Source organism: Neofelis nebulosa, chromosome 1 (assembly GCF_028018385.1).
Source record: "Neofelis nebulosa isolate mNeoNeb1 chromosome 1, mNeoNeb1.pri, whole genome shotgun sequence".
NCBI classification, from domain to species: Eukaryota; Metazoa; Chordata; class Mammalia; order Carnivora; family Felidae; genus Neofelis; species Neofelis nebulosa.
In genome coordinates this window covers 163,183,796-163,204,461 of record NC_080782.1, presented here as the reverse complement: position 1 = coordinate 163,204,461, position 20,666 = coordinate 163,183,796, and the positions used below count along the sequence as shown (strand labels likewise).

Here is a 20,666-nt window from a genome sequence, read left to right as displayed (position 1 = left end):
TTGTGCAAAGGTCCCGAGGTCCCTGAATAGCCTGTGCAAACTTGCCTGGCAAGTTTGGGGAACAGCAGAGGCCACAGTGAGCTGGGGGAGAGTAGTTGGCTGATGGGTTCAAGGATAGAACAAGGGAGCCTTGTGCAGGGCCTGCTTAACCATCATAAGGATTTTGACTTGAAAACAGATTAATAGGCTTTATTTTCTAGAGCAGTTAAGGTTTCCAGAAAACTGGGCAGAAAGTACAGAGAACCCCATACACCCCCACCCTCCCCTTTTAACATTTTGCATTAGTGTGGTATACTTGTCACAATCGATGGACCAGTACCAATACAATAGTAACTAAAGTCAACAGTGTACATTAGGGTTCACTTCGTTGTGCACTCTGTGGGTTTGGACAAATGTATAATGACATGTCTCCCCCATTACAGTGTCATGCAGATTGCTTTCACTGCCCTAAAAATTCTCCATCTTTTAGGGGTTGCCAACCCCAGGCAACCACTGATCTTACAGTCTTTATAGTTTTGCCTTTTCCAGAATGCCATATAGTTGGGATCATACAGGATTGGCTTCTTTCGCTTAGAAATATGCATTTAAGTTTCTCCTCCGTGTCTTTTTGTGGCTTAATCACTTCTCTTCATCACTGAATGATTTCCCACTGTCTAGATGGACCACAGTCTATTTATGCATTCACGACTGAAGGTCATCTTGATTACTTCCAGGTTTTTGCAAAGAGATTCTTGTAGACATTTGTGTTCAGGTGTTTTCATGGACGTGTTTTTAGCTCTTGGGTGAAGCACATTCAAGAAGCAAGATTGAGGGGCACCTGGGTGGCTCAGTCAGTTAAGCGTCTGACTTTGGCTCCGGTCATGATCTCATGGTCGTGAGTTCGAGCCCTGCGTTGGGCTCTGTGCTGACAGCTCAGAGCCTGGATCCTGCTCTGGATTCTGTGTCTCCCTCTCTCTGCCCCTTCCCTGCTCATGCCCCATCTCTCTCTTTTTGTCTTGCAAAAATAAATAAAATGTTAAAAAAAAAACCCAACAAGATTGCTAGGGGTGGCTGGGTGGCTCAGTCGGTTGAGTGATTTCGGCTCAGGTCATGATCTCAGTTTGTGGGTTTGAGCCCCCGCATTGGGCTCACTGCTGTCAGTGCACAGTCCACTTTGGATCCTCTGTCTCCCTCTCTGTGTCCTTCCCCTGCTCACGTGAGCTGTCTCTCTCTCTCTCAAAAGTAAACAAACATTATATATAGATATATATACACATACACATATATATACACATATATATGTGTATAAGTGTGTGTGGGTATATATATCTATATATAATGTACATATGTATACATATGTATATGTATACATATGTATACATATATATGTATAAAATAAGTTTGGTAAGAAACCACCAAATGTCTTCCAAAGCAGCTGTGCCCTGTTGCATTCCCACCAGCAGTGAATGAGAATTTCTGTTGCTCTGCATCCTGATCAGCAAATGGTGTTGTCAGTGTTGGGTACTGACCGTGCTAATAGGTGTTTAGTGGTATCTCCTTTTTTTTAATTTGCATTTCCCTGATGACATATGATGTGGAACATCTTTTCACTTGCTTACTTGCCATCTGTGTATCTTTGGTGAGGTGTCTGTTCAGGTCTTTTGCTCATTTTTAAATTAGGTTGTCTGTTTACTTACTGTTGAGTTTTAGGAGCATTTTGTATATTTTGGGGACAAGTCCTTGATTGTATATATATTCTTTGCAAATACTTTCTTCTAGTCTTTTTTTCTTGTCTTTCATTATCCTAAAGGACTTTGGCTTTTACTCTGAGTGAAACTGGGAGCTTTTGAGGGTTTTGAACAGAGGAGTCATGCGACAGGCACTTTATAAATATGCAGGGAGATATCCTAGTTATAGTAATATGGAAGAAATAGAATTTCTGAGTATACATTGGCGGCCTTAGGCAGTGACTAATGAAGGTCACTTTTTCTTTTTTTTTTTAAATATTTTTTTTTTCAACATTTTTTATTTATTTTTGGGACAGAGAGAGACAGAGCATGAACAGGGGAGGGGCAGAGAGAGAGGGAGACACAGAATCAGAAACAGGCTCCAGGCTCCGAGCCATCAGCCCAGAGCCTGACGCGGGGCTCGAACTCACAGACCGCGAGATCGTGACCTGGCTGAAGTCGGACGCTTAACCGACTGCGCCACCCAGGCGCCCCTGAAGGTCACTTTTTCTAAGTGAGGTTTTGAAAATATATTTCCCAACAACAGACATGACACATCTTATTAGCAGCTGTGGCCCATACTCTGATTAAGGGTTTCAGGAGATAAGTAGCAACCTGTCTATCACCTTTTTATTATTTGTAGTTAACAGGAAACTCTCAACTGGCTATGGAGTTCTGTGAGCATTCCAGGCTGTGATTGCCTCCTTCCCCCACCCGATGCCTTTCCCTCTAGGAAGGGTCTCAGTTGCTATTTATAGAGACGCGTGCTCACCAGTGAAGGTCCTCAGCTGTTTTCTATCCCTTTAGTCAGGTTTCTTCCTCTGATGAAGGCTCCCTTTTGCTTTGCAGTCTCTCTCTCCAAAATCATCTGGCTCTCTCTCTCTGCATGCCTTAAACCTCCCACATGCTATCAAATGGGTTAAAATAGAATGTGTTCTCAGGTGGTCACTGTCCAGTCTTCTGACTCTGAGGCTTTGACTTGCCTTCAATGCAGCTTCTCCAGCAGTTTAAAAATGAAAGTTTCCGCAGCTGGAGGGATGGGCAAAGGGCAGTGCACGGCTCTGTAGCTCCCACTATGGCCCTTCAATTTCCCTGTGTGTGGGAAGGGACATTCACAAGACTACTTTGGAAGCAAGAATGAGTAGCTAAGGTAAACAAATGGGGAGCGGCAGGGCAAATAAAAAACCCCTCTGAGACATCAGAGGACACAGATTTAAACAGTGGAATGCCATTGGTGGCTGCAGGGACAGGAGAGGACATTTCAGCCTGAGGTGTCTTGGTCGAAGGTAGGCCCTTGTGTTGTCTGTGCGGCCAGGAGCAGACCCGTGAGACCAAGCTGCTACTAGTGCCCCATTCAGGGAGCAGAGTGCATGGGCTCTCGGGGAAACAGAATCCTGCTGTCCCAGCAGGTTTTCAGCCCTGTTTGCTGCACTGATGCTGCAAAGAGGCACAGCAAGTATCCACTTGGGATTTATTTAGCCTCTTTCTGGCAGGGACCACAAACCTTCTCCACAGGCTTTTCCACCGATGGACAACAGGAGGAGGTATCCTGAACAATTCTGAAACATGTTCAGTAGGAGCGGAAATAGATGTCAAAGGTCGGAAACAACATAGGGAGGAAGCTTAAGAAAAAAAAGCAAGCAGTGGCTCAGGTGTGCAAAATGCTGTGCCATAATTCACAGGTGGTTTTCATCAAGGGTGATTCTTCCATATGAACTGAGGATAACCTTAGATAAGAACAATTGTTGGACCATAAGGCCCTTTGAGCTGTCTTAGGGATTTGTCCTTTTCTGTTTTCCTGTATCAAGAGCCTTCAAAGGCATAAAAAAATGGCATCCGCTTACAGCATGTAATGAGACATGAAATTAACAATGGCCCGTCCCATGCACCTCTGCTTCTCTGGTGTCCGAATCACAGCCAGGCGGAGCACATGCTGTTTTCTGTATTGCTCTCCCCTGACGATTAATACACACCCACCTGTTTTGATCTAACATTATTGAGGGAAGAAAGTACCTCAGTGGAGAAATTTATTCCAGGCTGTCTGATGAATGTTTTTTGTTCATACTTTTTAAAATCCATTTTTGGCATGAATTTTGGATGGTTGCCACCATCTCTGTGTCCTAAAAATGTGCTTCTGGAGTTGGTGGGAAGTAAGCCTTAGGGGACACATGAGTTAATTTAAGCCTTGCAGTCTTGCTGGTCCTCCCCTTGACATTCCACATGTCTTGGGTATATGAATTTGGTTTGGAAACTGGAGATTTTGGACATTCAGATTTGTTTTTGCCTTTTCTAATTTGGCTGGTTCCATACTAAGGGAGCACATTTTCCTTTTCCCCAGATGATTGTAGCATCCATACAAGAGTTGGGCTTTGGAATATGTTAAAGAAGGAGAGCAAAAGAAAAATACTTTATTAAAGGCTTAATTTTTTTTTTCCAGTAAACTACTTCTAATACAGGCTATACATTTTTGGGAGATAATTTACTTATCTGGTATTTGGCAACCAAGTCCATAATTTCTGCTGGATGCTTCATTTGTCTTCCAGTGGGTTTGGAGGAGAGATGCCCGGTAGACTGCCAAGTGAGCTCTATCGACCTATATTTTCAGTCCACTGACTGTCATTCACAGTAGAATGAGCACAGAGTGCTGAGGAGGAGCACAATCCCTGATCAGCAGACAACTGCAGTTTAATTATAATAAAACGGTGGCTATCAGGTAATTAGAAGTTGGAGGAATCATGAAGTGCTAATTAAGATGACCTTAGGACTTTAATCATAGCATTGCATCTTGGCACAGGGTGTATGGGGCGGAGGGTTCTACAAGGACCCCAACCCGCTGGCAGATGGGCTCTCCAAGGACTGTTTTGTAATGGGGACGATGTCTTGGCCTGAGGAGAACACTAGATTGGAGCATTCTCCTTTCGTCTTCTTTTTTTAAAAAAATGTATATTTATAATACTTACATGTTGTATAAAATTCACAGGGCACAAAAACATACAAAGTGAAAAGCAAGTCCCCTTTCTTTCCCTCTCCTCCAGGCCCCCATTCCTTTTGCAGGAGGCAACTCCTGTTAAAAGTACCTGGCATGTACTTCCAGAGAGGCACCAGGCATTTCTAAACACCCATGCACGTTTTCTTCTTGTCCTTCTTTTTTTTTTTTTTAACACTGAAGGTAGCATGTTATGCATACCATTCCCCACGTTCCTTTCCCCCACTGATTATCACTAGGAGATTGTAGTGTGTCGGTAATTAATTAAAGCTGCCATCTTTTTAAAGGCTCTGTGGTGGGTGGTGCTCTGTGGAAGTACCGTACCATAAGGGACTGAATCCTTTCTCCAAATTGGTTCCCATCTTCTGCTGTCCCACGCTGTTCTATTTTTAACTCTACTGCCAGGCCGTTCACTGGGTTAGGGCCCCAGCAGCAAAGGGACGGTGCAGTAGTAGAGGTGGTTGAAGAGTTTAATGAAGAAGCTGTTGACAGAGTGTGGGCAGGGGTAAGGACAACCAGTAAGAGACGTGGAAGCACCCCAGGAAGCCACGACTCCCCCTAAGGCTGAAGGGAAAAGTGGGGGGAGTGTGTTACTGGAGCTGGTGAGAGCTCCCAGTGGGAGCCGTGGTCTGCAGCCAGTGGTGTGTTGGTAAAGACTTAACAATGGGCTTCCTGTGGTGTGGAGCCCTCATTTGTAGTATCTGCCAATTTCTGCGGTGTAAATACTTGTACCGTGGCCGATTCCAGCGACAGATATGATGTTACTGAACACAGAGCTGGCGGGGCTGGGGGTGGGGGGGTGCACATAGGCCCTTTTGGGAGCAGCTCCAGCATGTCACTGTGGCTGTCAGGCAGCTGCCACCTGGCTCTCGCAGTGCTTCTGGTTGGCCAAATCCCCGCAAGTGAGGGCAGGGGTCAGAGGTCTGCCTCCTCGAGCAGGCTGGTGAAGTACGTGGGCTGCATAAACTTGGGCAGGTAATTTCTTCTCAGCCTCTGCTTCCTCGTCTCTGAAGAATGGAACTGCCTCATGTTCTCTGACTTTCTACGCTGAGGTCCTCTCACAGACCAGTGAGTTTAGTGACCTAAGCGGGCAGTATGCTATTTAACAGGGATCTCATGTCTAATGGGAGAGATCTGCACAAGCAAATCTGGCTACAGGGTGGGGGCTGCAGACAGAGCCACAGGTGTTCAGAGGAAGTGATTCTTGGTAGCTGTGGTCATGAGGCTGTTGATGTTCTGTGGCTGGGAATTTGTTTTCCCAGCGGGGGGAATAAACAAGATTTCTTGATTAATGGTTTAATCTACATCTGCCACTAGTTCTCTGCGTATGGTCCTGCTACCATCAGCATCTCCTAGGAACGTCAGAAAGCCACGTCCTTGGGTTTCACTCCAGATCTACAGATGGAACTCTGGCAGGATGTAGTAATGTCACTCTGGATGATTCTGATGCATGTGTTTGTTTGAGAAACACTGAATTATACCATACCAGTGTTCCAGACTTGGGTGAAAATCAGGCAGATGGGGAATTTCAGACACCCACCCTGCCCTCAACTTCTGGAATATACTTGAAACCTACTCAATCAGAATCTCTGGGAAGTACAATCCTGGGCAGTTAAGCATTTCCCAGGTAGCATATGCTGTGACAGTTTTCTATACCCTTGATCTTAATTGTTGTGGTGCGTGGAACCTGCTTAAATTAGATGTGTTGCTACAAGTGCCTATTCTTTCCTAGGAAGTTTTGTGAACTCAGACTCTCGAAACACTTTCAGTTGGAGAGAAGGCAGCTAGCTGCCTCAGTTGGCACTTTGCTTGGACCAAGGGTGGAGCTGGTTGTTCCCAGCGTGGAGTGGGTGGTAGAGAAGAGTTGAAAGGGAAACTGGACAGCTGTGGAGGTCCCTGAAGTGTGACTGTGACATTGCTGTGATTTAGTTTATTGCCAGTTCTCAGAGCATCTGACACATCCTTTATCAAATATGGAGTACAAAAGCCGTATTTCAAAAGGAAGATCACAATGGTTTTGGGACTCTGTGCCTTTGACTGATTAGAGTTCTTGATTGGAAAGCCTGGAGCTAATTACTGTGGGGAATTTGGGACAGGATTTCTGGGGAGTGAATTGGGCTATTGTTGGTCATCGGAAGGCGGTCACTAGTGATTGCCCTGAGGAGTGTTCGCCTTTGGGTTGTGAGGCATTGGCAATTTTATGTAAGGCTCCTGTGAATGTTCTTATACATGGCTTTTTGTGGATGTGTTTTCATCTCTCTCAGGTAAGTACCTAGGAGAGGAATTGCTGGGCTTAGGTATGCTTAACTTTTTGAGAAGCTGCCAATTTTCCAAGTGTATGATTTTATACTCCCATCAGTCACGTGTGGAGCTCCAGCTGCTTTCCATCCTCACCAACACTTGATACTGTTGACCTTTTCCACAGTATCCATTTTGGTGGGTGTGTAGTGTTCTCTGAGGTTTTAATTTGCATTTACCTGATGACGCTCACTGTTCACGTAGCTTCTTTACTGAAATACGCAGGGGACCTTAAATGTCTTTTACATCATCATCTCATATGTAGCCCTTCTACTGCAGGCTCCCCCATGACCTCAGCTGCCCCTGAGGGCTCATCATCCTCGAAAACACCATGGGCTTCTCAAATGTCACGCCTTTGAAAATGCAGTTCCATCTGTCTCTTCACCCTTATAGTTCTAACTCAGATGTCCTTTTTGTTGGTTAGGCCTCTGGCCTCCCCTGTGTCTCCTATAGAACTCCCGTTTCTTTTCTCTGTGCTTCCATGGCCCCTTGCCATGTTGTGTGCGGTTCCTCCCTCCCTCCCTGAGGGCAGGGCCTTGTCTCTCCTTCCTTTGCAGTCACAGTGCTTATCACGTGCTCTGGCATGGGGTCCAGGTCCGTGTTGTTGAACTAACTTGGTATCCATTTGATCCTACCATCAGTTCTGTGAGAAAGGCTGAGCCTCAAATTGGGACGATGAGGGCATAGACCCAGAGGGGTCAAGTGTCGTGTCCAAGGTCAGTATGTATGTTACAGGATCAGGCAGTACTTACTATCGTTTTCCAAACGTGTGTTGTCTGTACAGTATTCTTTGAATGAGCCAGCTCCATGCACCCACATGCATGCAAGTGGAGACTTTTAAAGGAGTTCAGTTCCTCGGCTTGCACATGCACTCACTTGTAACTGACTTGCCTGAGAAGGTGCCTGAGGTCTGGGAATGCAATGAGTGGGTTCAGCTGTCCCAACACCCGCTTCTCCCAGTTCACATAAGAAAGGCAGACCGTACACTCATTTGTTGTCTCCCTGAGGCACACTGCTGCAAGGTGGAAAACCTACCAGCTGTGTAACCAGTAGGTATCCATGGTGTTGAGACATGAATGACACTAACGTCTGGAATTGTGCAGCTCAGGGGTTTCTACTTGCTAGCTTTCATAGAGATTGCAGGAGACCCGAATCATGCTGTTAACTGAGGATTTCAAAATTTTATTTAGGATAGATTATGTCTAGACTTTGGCTATGTCATTCAGAAGGCATCAAAAAATCCAGTTACATAACAAAACCCTTTCCATTTCTTATTTACTTATTTTTAGGAACGAGGTTTCTCAGTGTTTGCATACAACCCCCGCCCAAGACAGGACCAGAACTAATGCTGGACTGTACCTCCTTCTAGCAATAAGTGATAGTTGTCCATGGGTAAATGAGCTAATTAAAACAACAACAACAACACCACAATGCTATACATTTCATTAGGACATACATTTCCAAATAAAGTTTTACTTTTACATTTGATAAATTTTCCTCAGAAACTTGAAGGTATTGTTCCCATTGTTTGCGTGCTCATAATAGTTGTGTTTAATTTAGAAGAACAATTGTAACAATTAGATCTTTACTAACCTTAAAGGTAGAGTTGATTCTCCTTACTTGTGGTTGTTGTGTCCTACAAAGTCACTGTGAACACTGAATTAGCAACTACTGAACCGCTCTTCCTAGGGCAAATACCCGGTTAATTTCCTTCCAGATAGACATTGCAAGGTTTTGTCAACCAGTCAACACATAATCTTGTTTTAGGTGTATGTCCACTTGGAGACGGCTTATTTAATACACGTTCCTTACAAATAATTAGTTGCATGCAGGGTTTCTTCATAGTACAACACAATTTCAGTTACAGCACCATGAACTGTTTACCTCTTCAGTTCAGTTGCACATGGTGCACACTCAGCAAACACATACTGTATGCTGCATAATATGGTAATGTAAGAAAGCCAGCCCTGAACACAGCATTATGCGAAGCTTGAATGCTTGAAATTTTGTGAAAACATTAAAACCTTACTTATGGTGGAGCTGTGGGCTTTGTGATGGGGCAGTGGGCAGTGTGGTTCAATCTCTAGACCTTGGCTTGCCCCACAAAAACCAAGACAGAGTAGGTGATGTACTCGGCAGAAGAGGATGAAGTCAGTGAGGGTGACACGTGAGATCTGACAGCTCTACCTCAGGAGTTCGGCTTTCACAACATGTTGATGGTGTCGGCAACTCTCCCTCCCAAACTGGCTTGAAAAATTCCTTCAGCCTTGTCTGCTTGGCTTTTCGCCTCAAATCTTTAAGTGTTTCTGCATAAGGGACGAATGCAGTGGAGGTGAGGCGCTTAAATGTGAGGCTCCGTTCGAGCACAGGGTCACACTCTTCCATGTCATGGAAAATTTTTTCCAGAGCAGAATTCCATTCTGCTATTTTGGCTGCTGTGAGAGGGACAATTCTTGGAGTCTTAGGCTGACCTTCATCACTGCCATCATCATCGCTGATGCCAGTGCCATGCTTTGCTATCTCATCCAGGTCTTTGTTGGTGGGTTCTACTGCCATTTCTGCCAAAATGTCCTCCACATCTCCCTCCCTCATGTCTCTGAAGCCTTCTCCACTTATTTGCTGTGCAATATGCATTATGTTTTCCACACTGTTCTTTATATTTTCTCTAACACCTTCAAAGCCTTCAAAACTTTTCACGCAGTCTGGCCAAACATTTGCCCAACAGTTATTAATAGTAGCCTGCCTGATGCTGTCCCAGGCTGTGCTGATATAATCTATAACGTTGCGTATCGTGACGGAATTCCAGTAGTCCATCATGGTGGTTTCCTTGTTGGCATCAAGAGCCTCAAAAGCCTTGCTATAAAGCTCCCTGGTGTAGTGGGCCTTGAAAGCTTTTATTATCCCCTGACTGAGGGGTTGGATGAGAGAAGCAGTGTTTGGGGGCATGAAGAGAACTTCTATGTCAGGGTGGGCATTTTCAAGTTCTTCATGGCAATGAACTGGGGCACTATCCAAAATTAGTAAAATCCTGAAGGCAAGGTTTTTGCTATGGAGGTAGCGTTCAGCTTCTGGGATGAAGCAGTTGTGGAACCAATCCCAGAATATTTCAGACGCCATCCACGCCTTTTTGTTCCACCTCCAATGGACTGGCATACGGTTCAGATTTTTCCCTCGAAGGGCTCGAGGGTTTTGTGCTCTGTGTACCATGAGGGGTTTGCACTTAAAGTCACCCTTGGCATTGGCACATAATAGCAAGGTTGCACGGTCTTTGAATGATTTAAAGCCAGGAGCCTTGGAGGCCATTTGCATTATATAGGTTCGTCTGCCAACATTCTTGTAAAACAAGCCTGTCTCATCAGCGTTGAAAACCTGCTCTTCCATATAACCCTTTTCATGTATAATGCTTAGCAGATACTTTTTAAATTCTTCTGCAGCTTCCTCATCTGCAGGACCTGCCTTACGTCCAAGTTTAACGTTTTTCATGTGGTATCGCCTTTTGAAACGTGCAAGCCAGCCTGCACTAGCTGAGAAGGGTTTAACCTTTTCCTGACCCTGGGTAACATGACTGTAAATTTCCTTGGCTTTCAACCTCACAACAACACTGTCTATCATGCTCTTTTTATTGGTTGTCATCTCCTGAATCCACAAATTTAGCTGCTTTTCCATCTTTTCCATAGCCGCATCACGCACTATAGATGTTACTTTAGCACTTTCTGGAGCAGCCTCACGTACAGATCGGCGAATATCGTCTTCCTTTTTCTGGATGTACCGTATTGTTGATTCATTAACGTTGAACTCACGGCCAACAGCACTGTAACTCAGGCCTGAACGAAGCTTATCTAACACACGTATTTTCTCTGTAAGGCACATCACAGCCTTCTTGCGCTTAGGAACATTAGACAGTGCTTTAGCGCTACGCTTGGGGGCCATTTAAAACAGCAAAGTCACCAAGAAGAACCACAAAAATGTGAAAAACGTGATGCCAGTAGACGGTGAAAAGGACATCTGCTTACCTTAGGAGCTGAAGCAAGAGGGCAGAACACAGTCTTGTTCAAGTTTAGCTGGGAATGTGTGCATAAAGGCTGTTCAAATTTGTCACTGCTCTGCACGTGTCTATATGAATGACTGGGAAAGTGCCGCCAGTATTGATTTTGGGGTTACAAACAAATTTTATTGAGTAGATGAATTTGCACAGAATCCGTGAATGAATGAGGACGTGGACTGTATTTGTATGGGTCTCTTGCCAAAACAAAAAAACCCAAGCAAACAAAAACAGTGATCAGTAAAAACGGTTTAGTATAAAAATGTCTTACTTTAGCAAACTGTTTTGTTGCAGGAAGTGGAATGGAAAGACGTTGAAGGAGAAAAGAATGTAAAATGTCTGACTTTTAAACAAGGAATTTGTTCATAATTTTTTAAGATGGAGAATGGCTATTTCTATTGTTTTTTGTGCTACTGGACATAATTTTAAAGCATATTTAACACTTTCAAAATGTCCTCAAGACATCAGAAATTAAAGCTTTGCAACTACTTAAAATTATTAAGCATGCGTATTTGGTGCATACTTTTTCAAAATTCTTTTATGGAGAGGAGCAAATGGACCAGGAAGCAGCTTTGGTTTATCTGTTCACAGAAAAAAAAAAAAATCCATTCAATTTGGAGGAAATATGTTGGCAATTTCTTCTAAGGATTTTTAAATTGTAGGAAAAAAAGGGTCTGATTTTTGCCCTCTTTGTACTTCTTAACACCCTTGTTTTTCGTTTTGATTCATAACTTTAAAAGACCCAAGCTTGAAATGAAACCAAAGTATTCCTGTAAGGCCTGATGGAATGCTGTGATATCCCCATACAAGGACAAAAGTGCCCTGAATGTCCTCAGATGCTAGAGTTCTGGAAGATGCTGTAGTGTAGCTCCCAAAACTTAGTCTTCTTATGTGTCAGAACGACAAAGGGCCCTTCTCATGTCTCCGGCTTCTCTCTTGATTGCTCTCGGTTTTCTTGACCTTTCTGGTCCGGGAGGCTGTCAGTAACTCCTCACACGTGTGGCAGGTAGCCCTCAAAGTTCTCTCTTGGCAGCCTGCACCGGGCCCTCCTCGACGCTCTCCGCCCGTGGTGGAGGCCGCAGACAATTGCTTCCTAGCTGACTTGCTCACTGATGTGTAACTGGCTATTCTGGTTAATCATTAATGAAGCACGTGGTGTGTATTCAGGAAGGAAAACATTGCACTTCAATCCCAACATGCATAATTTATATTGCCAATTATTCTAAATCCTCGTAATAGAATACCGGTTCCACTCTCCTAAGCCGGTGGCTGGGAAGAACTGAAGATAGGGTTCCCTCCAGCCCCTTCAGGGTTGCTCACCGCTGAGGCCCTGCTCTCCGGGACCCTCTGGGCAGGGCGGGCTGTGTCCGCTGGGGCCAGGCGAGGATGAGGGCCAAGTGCCGGGAGGAGTCTGCGCCGCGTGGGCTGGTTCAGGTGGGCCGTGTCAGAGGATGAGAACCACGCGCTGGGTGGAGGAGGCCGCGCGTGGGACCAGGTGCGCAGGCGCGCCGTGTGTCGGAGGACAAGGACCCGGTGCTGGGCGCGGGTGAGGATGGAGGAGGAGGAGGTGGAGGAGGAGCCCGAGACTGGGGCCGCGGGTGGGGCCAGGTGCGCCGCGTCCGAGGACAAGGACAAAGTGCTGTGGGGAGGAGGAGGAGGAGGAGGAGGAGGCGGAGGAGGAGGAGGAGGCCGTGGGTGGGGCCAGGTGCAGGGGAGAGGCCGCCGCGCGTGGGGCCAGGTGCACCGCGTCTGCCGGCGCGAGGGCGAGGCCGGAAAAGGCGGTACGCTGGCCGGCCGGGGCGCGGTCTGAATACGTCACTTCCGGTGGCGGCCCACTTCCTGGAGAGGGCTGGGGCCTGAGATTGGTGCAGCCCAGAGGAAGGAAAGACGGTGAGCCGCGGCGGCGGCCCAGCGGGCGGGCGTCAGGGGCGGCCGGGGTCCCTCCGGGCCGCCGGGGCCGCCCGTCCGCGTCCTCTCGCCCGGGGCCGCTTGCCGGCGCCGCCCTGGGTCGCGTCCGCGCCCTCCGCGCCGCCGCTCAGCGCCTGTGCTCTGTGTTGCAGGTTTACCCGGAGCCCCGGAGCGAGAGCGAGTGCCTGAGCAATATCCGCGAGTTCCTGCGAGGCTGCGGGGCCTCCCTGCGGCTGGAGGTGAGCGGGCGCGGGGCGCCAGGAGGGGGGCGGGCCGGGCTGGCGGCGCCCGGAGGCCCGGGGGCAGGGAGCTAGCGCGGTCGCGGGGCGGGGAGGGGCCGCTGCGTGCAGCCCCGAACTGGGCTGTCGTCGCTCTGAAGAAGAGCCTCAGGAGCTCGTGGATAGGTGTCACGCGTTTGCGAGAACCGTTCCTAAGGGGTGCGGTCGATTCCTTGTTCCCTGCCTTAGCCTGTGCTTTTAGGGTTCCCCGGGGGACCCGCATTCAGGGCTGGGTCAGCCCCTCAGAATTCCTAGCAGGTAAGCGGGCAAAACCGGGCACAAATGAAAGGACCCCAAGCCCTCCCAGCCTCACTCCTTTCTCTGCTTTTTTTTCCTACCGCCAGAAGGTAGGCGGTGTTTAGGTTGGAGGTAAACCTACGTCTTGGGGAGTGTACCCGGCGGGGTGTGTCTGCTGTGTAAGGTTTTGTCACTGTTCTAAATACGGTCTTTCAGCGGCAGTTCTCTGGAAACCTCCTTTACAGCTCATTTTACCATATGAGTTTTCCTAACCTTGGGGTAGTGCTTTTGATCCGGAAACCTAGACATTGTTTCATTTGGGAACTCCAGCTCGAAGTGGTTGTGGTCACGTCTGTGCTTCCATCGTTTCCTGCTGCTGCTTTACCACCTGTTTCCTTATCAGAGCTGAGCTGAGTTTGAGCAGGCTGGTGTAGAAGAGTATATGAATGCATCTCCGGTGGAATCTGTTGTGTAAGAGGATTCTATAAAGTTTTCCCCTTCTAGGACAGTCTTAGTGTGGGTTTCTTGGGAGAAATCTAGAAGTCCAGTTGGTGAGGGCAAGTTTCATGGCAACTCATTTGTTGAAGTTACACTGGCATCAAGAAACCAAAATCCTGTTCTTCTGCGTGATTGTGAACATTAAGGTATCTCTTTTGTAGTATTTGAGGTCTGTGAGGAAGTCCCTTACAGGTACCTGAAAGGCTTAGTAGAGATCCCGGAGACCCTAGGGCTGTTTAGGAGGGGGCAACGTTTCACAAAGGCTTTGTCATCTTGTCCTGGACTCCCCTATTGGGCTGTGAGAATATGTGTCCCTGGTAGCAATGTTTGCTTTTCCTTGACCTTTGTTGTGAGACTGTTTTCATCAAACTACTCAGTTTTGGTTGTGATAGTAAATTTGAAATTCAGTTTGCACATTAAACATTAAATTTACAACCTCACAACTTCAGTGTTCAGTGTAGGACTCTGTAAGAAAGTATTAAAGTTGAGTCTTAAAAACCCTTTACCCTTTGCTCTCCAGAGGCTGCTGTTGAAATTTCATATCCTGTCTATCTTTATAACAAAGAGTTTAATGATGCTCTAGGAGAGGTCACTAACTTATCCCAAGCATCTAGAACAGTTCTTGGCATTATAGTAGGCCTTCAATAAATCTGCAGTTGATAGCAAATAATTAATTTTTTTGTTTATAAAGAAACTTGTGGCTAGTTTTTAAAGAGTGTTTTAAATTTTAAATTCGATAAATACATTTGAGAGGCACGTTTTGTTAGCATACTTTCAGTTTCCGTAGTAAGTCACACTTCAAACTCCTAATTGCCTAGGATAATGAAAATAACAAAACACATCAAAACTCTCACATTGTTGAGTCACTCTGGTTTTTGTTTTGTTGTAGGAAGTTACCCTGAAAAATGAGTTCTATATGGTGTGAACCCTACTTGGGCTTCCAGACTCGTTCTGATCTGTGGTGTGAAGGGACTGGCCTATTCCCTGAAAGGTGGCCTTGCATGTGGACCACTTGCAGCAGTTTCCCAGGGTTTTTTTTTGTTTTTTTAATTTTTAATTTTTTTTTTTAACCTTTACTTATTTTTGAGACAGCATGAACAGGGGAGGGTCAGAGAGAGGGAGACACAGAATCTGAAACAGGCTCCAGGCTCTGAGCTGTCAGCACAGAGCCCGACGTGGGGCTCAAACTCATGGACTGCGAGATCATGACCTGAGCCAAAGTCGGACGCTCAACCGACTGAGCCACCCAGGCACCCCTCCCAGGGTTTTTAAAGAGAGATACATAGAAAGGGAATGGGAAGGGAAGGACTTTGCACTTCTGAAAGGTGTTCTTGGCTTGACATGTTTCATTTTTACGACCTTCTGAATGATGAGAGAAACTGTTGGAAATTACAAACACAGACCCTGAAACTAATCGCTTGAACTCCAGGTTACCTTCTGTTCTGGTATCTGTCAAGGTGCCTTTTTCCAAGAGTTGAGACCGAAGCGTGTTTGTAACAGATTATTCTGGGAATGTTTTACTAGCATCTTAAGCTATGCCAGGATTTCTTTCAGGAGCAGAGGAACCAAGCGCTGTGGTTACTGTATCCGTTGTTTTGGTCCGCATCTTAATTAGCTGCAGAAAATGAGGTATTTCCCCCAGTGGGTGGTTCTGATCGTGAAAAGAGTTTTAAATTTAAAGGAAGTTTGTAAATTTTGTATTTATTAAAGTTTGAGAGACCATTTACATTTTAAGTTGGAAAACATTTTTTAAATTTGGCGGGGGGGGGGGGGATAAAACCTGTAGGAAAACCACATGTATGGCTTTGAACTTTTCCTATTTCTCAGTTTTTCTTTGCTGCCTATCATGCATCTTATTTGAATCTTTCATATCCTGGAATAGTGTGTAGTTTGATAAGAATTCAAGTTTTTTTTTCCATGTTTCTAATAGTGTAGTAAAGTAAGATCTGATGAGAGCTGACCTCATTTAAAACTATGGGTAATTACAGTTGATAGTTCTCTTAAACTTCCTGACTGAGGTGCTGGTACTGTGGTCCAGTTACCTTGGAGAATGTGTGGAGAAACCCTGGTTTGCCTGGTATATGTGGCAGGGACAGAATTGTCCTAAGTACATGCCACCTGGGTGAGGGAGAGAATCTTGCTCGTGGTAAGTGCTGCCTTGTATAGTTTTCCCTATTCTCCATTTGGTCTCTGGTTTCAGTTCTCAATCATGTCTTTATTGGTAACATTTTCTCAAGGACTTTGACGTGCTACTTACTTCCCTCCTCGGTCTTGAGTTCTCACAGCCATGGTCTGGCAGTGAGCAGGCAGAGCACAACCTCTCCGTGCTCTGCATTGGCCACCAACTGCTGTTGGGGCCGTGCATGTGTGTTCCCTGATCGTCCGATGGGGCGCTGCTAGGGCAAAGGTGTAGGGGCTTTTAAATGCCGTGAACACCTGCCAGGTTGTCTCCGGAGACGTTTTTCTCCCTTTGCCTTTCCAGCAGCAACAGGCAGGCACTACTTGTTCCTGTTGGGTGTTTTCTTGATCTCTGGGGATGGAAGCCCCTTGGGCCAAATGTTTTGGCTTTTCTCTTTTGTGTCCTCCTCGGTGTGCCTATTTCTGGGTAGATGGTGAAGCAGATGTGGGGCGCTTCAGATTCCCCGCACTGCGCTTGCATGAGAAGGACAGGGTGACAAAGAAGGCTGCTGGAAGAGGCAACCGAAGTCGCAAACCTCCGAGCGTTTCCTCCTAGCGTTTCCTCCTAGGTTGTCACTCGTCTCTGCCACTTTGCTTTGTGCCAGTGGGAGGGGCTGCCCTGCGCAGGCAGGTGCTCTGGCTGCAGGCACGTCACAGGCCTGTTGCTGACGGTGCCCATCGCCCTCTGTGTGAGGGGGGAGGCTTTCCTTTGCTTTGATGTCCAGAGAATGAGGAGGCCTTTGGGTGGCCTCTCTAGCATTGGAATCGGCCGGACTGATGGAGTTAGTAGGTTAGCGGGGAGGTTTTGGAAAACATCGCCCTGCATGTTTCCAAAAACACTCTTGGCTGTATTTTTGAAGGATAGGTTCTTCTGTTATACTACCACGTATAGTATTTGATGCTCTTTGAGATTTTTAATCAAGATTATGATTGAAATTTTGTCCAAAAGAATATTTAAAAATACTACTAAAGTTAAAATTGGCTTACTTGGAAAGTTAAAACTTGTTGACAAAGGCTTCAGAATTAAAGCAAAGTCAAAAGTGTATTTCTAGTCCTTTCCCTAGGGAGGGATGCCCCCCAGGGGTTACCTTTGTCTTAGATCTGGGCAGCTGGGTGGTTGAGCCTCACTACAACTGTGTACGAAGGTGTAGTTGAGGTCACACAGCAGGGTGTTTTCCTTCGTCCTCGTCACGGTTGGCACGGTAGTGAGCTGGAAATGGCTGGTGTCATGACCTAGTACTTGACTGGTTTTATTGAAGAAACTCTTGAAGTTCATTCATCATGCCTTTGTCAGAACTTGCCTTTGAGGAAGTTGAGTTAAATTTGGGAGATGATTATCCTGTGAACATCTGGTGGGTACTAAAAGCAAAGAAAAATTCTCCTCAGATGTTGTAGCTATCTTTACCTTTTCCTGGCAAAAAGTGTCAAAGTTGACCCTCTGTCTTCAGTATTTGTGTCTTGCCAAGGTGTCTTGTAGGGTGAACGATTAGTCCCTGTGCACCCAGGTTGATTTTCCAGTGTAGAAAACCGGTTAGGCCTTCCCCCAACTTGAGATCTGTGGGGTGGCTGTCGCATAGATGGTGCAGTCCTGCACATGCAGTGTGAACCTCCTTTGTAGTTCAAAACTGCAGTAACTACATGAAGTAAAAAACGTGAAGCTCGGTTTAATAAGCTTTTTAACCTAGAGTATTCCTGATGTCTCAACATCTGCTTGTTGAGATAATGTTTTTTGCACATCAGGTCTTTATAGTTTGGTTTGTATTTGGCACAAGCTCCTCCCGTTCTGGTTTGGTCACATTTCAGGGTCTCAGCAGCCCATCTGGGGGCTGGTCTGTGTTGGACGGTGTCAGTCTACATTAAGAGGCTGTCATCTTTGAAATGAAGGGGACTGACATTTGTTGAATACAAGTAACGTGCCCGTGCATTTTGTATGTACTGTGTACTTGCGACTATCCGGCAGAGGGGGCGATAGACCTGGGGTGGCGGGCGGGTCTTGGGGCCCGGCCCAACAGGTCAACGGGCAGGATTTGTACTCCACGCTGGCGGTTCCACAGAGCTCCTGTGAGCATGCTGAGGCCTGGAGTGCAAGTTAAGCTGTGGGATGGTGCTAACGTGACACTGTCCAACTGACTCGTGGCAAGGGCCACAGGTTAGTCCTCCGAGTTGAGCTGGTGGCGGGGCTGGGCACCCTGAGGTCTCCTAGGGCTCTGGATTTGGCTTAATGCTCTGCTGGCACCGGCTGAAATTCTGAGGAACTTTGAATCGGGAGGGCCGCATTCTGTTAGTGCTGGACCGTAGGGTTGGACGGCTGGTCCGCCCTGGTGGTGGCTCTGGGAGGCCTGCAGCAGAGAGGAACAAGCAGCTCCAGACCCTGTGGTAAAACGTGTACTAACCTACTAGATCTTTCTTTTGTGTGTGTGTTTATTTTTAAGAGGGGGACAGAGCACAAGCAGGGGAGGGGTAGAGAGAGAGAGGGAGACACAGAAATCTGAAGCAGGCTCCAGGTTCCTAGCTGTCGGCACAGAGCCCAATGTGGGGCTTGAACTCAAGAACTGTAAGATCATGATCTGAGCCGAAATCAAGTCCGACATTTAACCGACTGAGCCCCCCGGGCGCCCCCAAACCCCCTCGATCTTGAACCAGCTGTGACTGGTCGCACCCTTCGTGACCCCGCAGCATGGCCAGGAGCCTGAGGCCCTGGGAGATGGGCATCTGCCTACAGTCCAGAGCTTGTGTCAGAGGACTCTGTAGCGTCCTGGCTTGCCACGAGACTCCTGCATGGGGACCGTCCTTGTGCAGCCCCTGCAGAGAGGCAGGGACAGTGAGCTGAGCCGAGTGTAGGGAGGGGAGGAGTGAGGGTGGTTCATGTCGTACATTTCTGTCACCAGTCCTGTTAATCTCAGGCGAGATAAAGTCTCGGGTACAGGCCCAGGCAGCCTGGCCTAGCCGGGTGAGCTGCGTCCCTGGTCCTGGTGATGGGAGGCGGAACGGTGAGACCCAGTTTTGGACCTTGGCCCGTGTCCACCTCGCTGTGAGAGACCTGCCATGGGGTGCCGCTTCTGCTACGCAGTCGGAGCAGCACCCTCTCGGGTGCGCTGAGAGCTGTCCTAGCTTCCCAGGTGCCTTCATCCCCCTGCCTGACCTTGGTAATGGCAGGACCTACCGTGGACCCAGGTTTTGTGTTTTGAAGGCTCCTGTGGATGGGTGGTGCAGGAGAACATGGGGTGAGGAGCGAGGACGGGTCTCTGCCCCCAGGAAGGGGACTAGGCCACAGGCGGGCACTGGGCCGCACACTCAGGAGGTTACTGCGCAGCTTGGATCGCAGTTTTCACTGCCGTGTTCTGTCTCTTCAACAAGCCACCAGCTTGGGGACCTGGCCCCTGCTGGGCCTCTGTGGACAACTGTCGAAAGTAGTTTGAGTGTGGCTGGTCGACCAGGCTCACGTGAGACTTGTAGGACCGTGTCTTAACTGGCTGCTCAGCAGGTACTGGCACCACTACCATGGGTGTGCGCATCCTGTGGCTTTTTGCTACTGTGAGGGCGTAGTTCTGCTTCCCTCCCTCCCTGCTGCCCCTGGCCATCTGCTCGCCTCCCTAGGCTGGGTGGTGGCACTTGGCTTCGTTGGCTGTAGTCTGTTGAGCCAACTCCCCACAGCCTGGGTGGAGGCAGAAGGCAGAGGATCTTCAGTAGCACAGCTGGGTCTTTGCGCTTGTAACACGTGGGAGTGGGAGGGGACCCGAGGAGGTCCCTGTGGCCTCGTTTCCCATCGACCCACAGATGTGTGTGGGACATGCGTATGTCCCTGGGAGACTGCCACAAGGGAGTGGTCCGAGCATCCCTCAGGTGTGCCCGGGTGGTGGGCAGGTCCAGGGTGGCCTGTGAGCCTCGGCAGGGAGCTGCTCCTGACGTCTCCCCAGCCCACTCTCCCCGGACGCTATGGTGCTCTTCTCTCGCTCCGCGCTGGCCACTGATACCCCCTACCTAGATTACTGCGGCGGCCCTGTGGCAATCCAGCTCCTCTCTTGTCCTTCTCTAGGCTGGTTTCCCTCAAATGCAAATCTGACTTCCGTTTTCGTGACTCTGATTCTGCTTTGGGTCTTAGGCTGAAATCCAGACTCCTTGGACCTGAGGGGAGAGCAGAGCAGGAGACCAAGGTGCTGTTGGGCCAGATGACATAGGGGGTCTTGTAGATCACCCGAGGACGTTGGGCTGCCCTCCGTGAGTTGGGGCTGCCGGGGCAGACCCATGAGGTAATGTGACCAGAGTCTGGGGAATCATCTTGGCTGCTCTTTGGGGCGTAGACCACAGGGAGTCTAGGGCAAAGGCAAGAAAACCAGAAGAGGAGAGGGCGAAAATCCAGGGAAGAGTTGATGACCCTTGACCCGCAGTTAGAATAGTTTCCGTGGCAGGAGTTGCATACTTTGGTTTCATGCAAAGCGTAGGGATGATTTTCTCACGGACCACAGAGGGGTGTGAAAACAGAGTCCGAGAGGACGAGGCTCTGGCCTGAGCAGAAACCATGGCCGTTGGACGGG

The 20,666-nt window shown here is 47.7% G+C and overlaps 1 protein-coding gene across 12 annotated transcripts in view; it reads left to right on the top strand.

Annotated features, from left to right (window-relative positions):
* The window catches only part of ARHGEF7 (Rho guanine nucleotide exchange factor 7), a 135,112-nt gene that overhangs the window by 16,549 nt on the left and 97,897 nt on the right, over positions 1–20,666 (top strand). For 10 of the 12 annotated variants that reach the window (XR_009265636.1, XR_009265633.1, XR_009265653.1 and 7 more), the window contains exon 2: positions 13,093–13,179. Coding sequence is in view for 6 of the 12 variants with exons in the window: in XM_058742472.1 (XP_058598455.1) it covers positions 13,093–13,179 (87 nt within the window). In the remaining 6 variants the exon portion in view is untranslated. Of the gene's footprint in view, positions 1–12,850; positions 12,923–13,092; positions 13,180–20,666 lie in introns of those variants that run through there. The other 2 variants (XM_058742558.1, XM_058742541.1) reach the window with 2 other exon arrangements.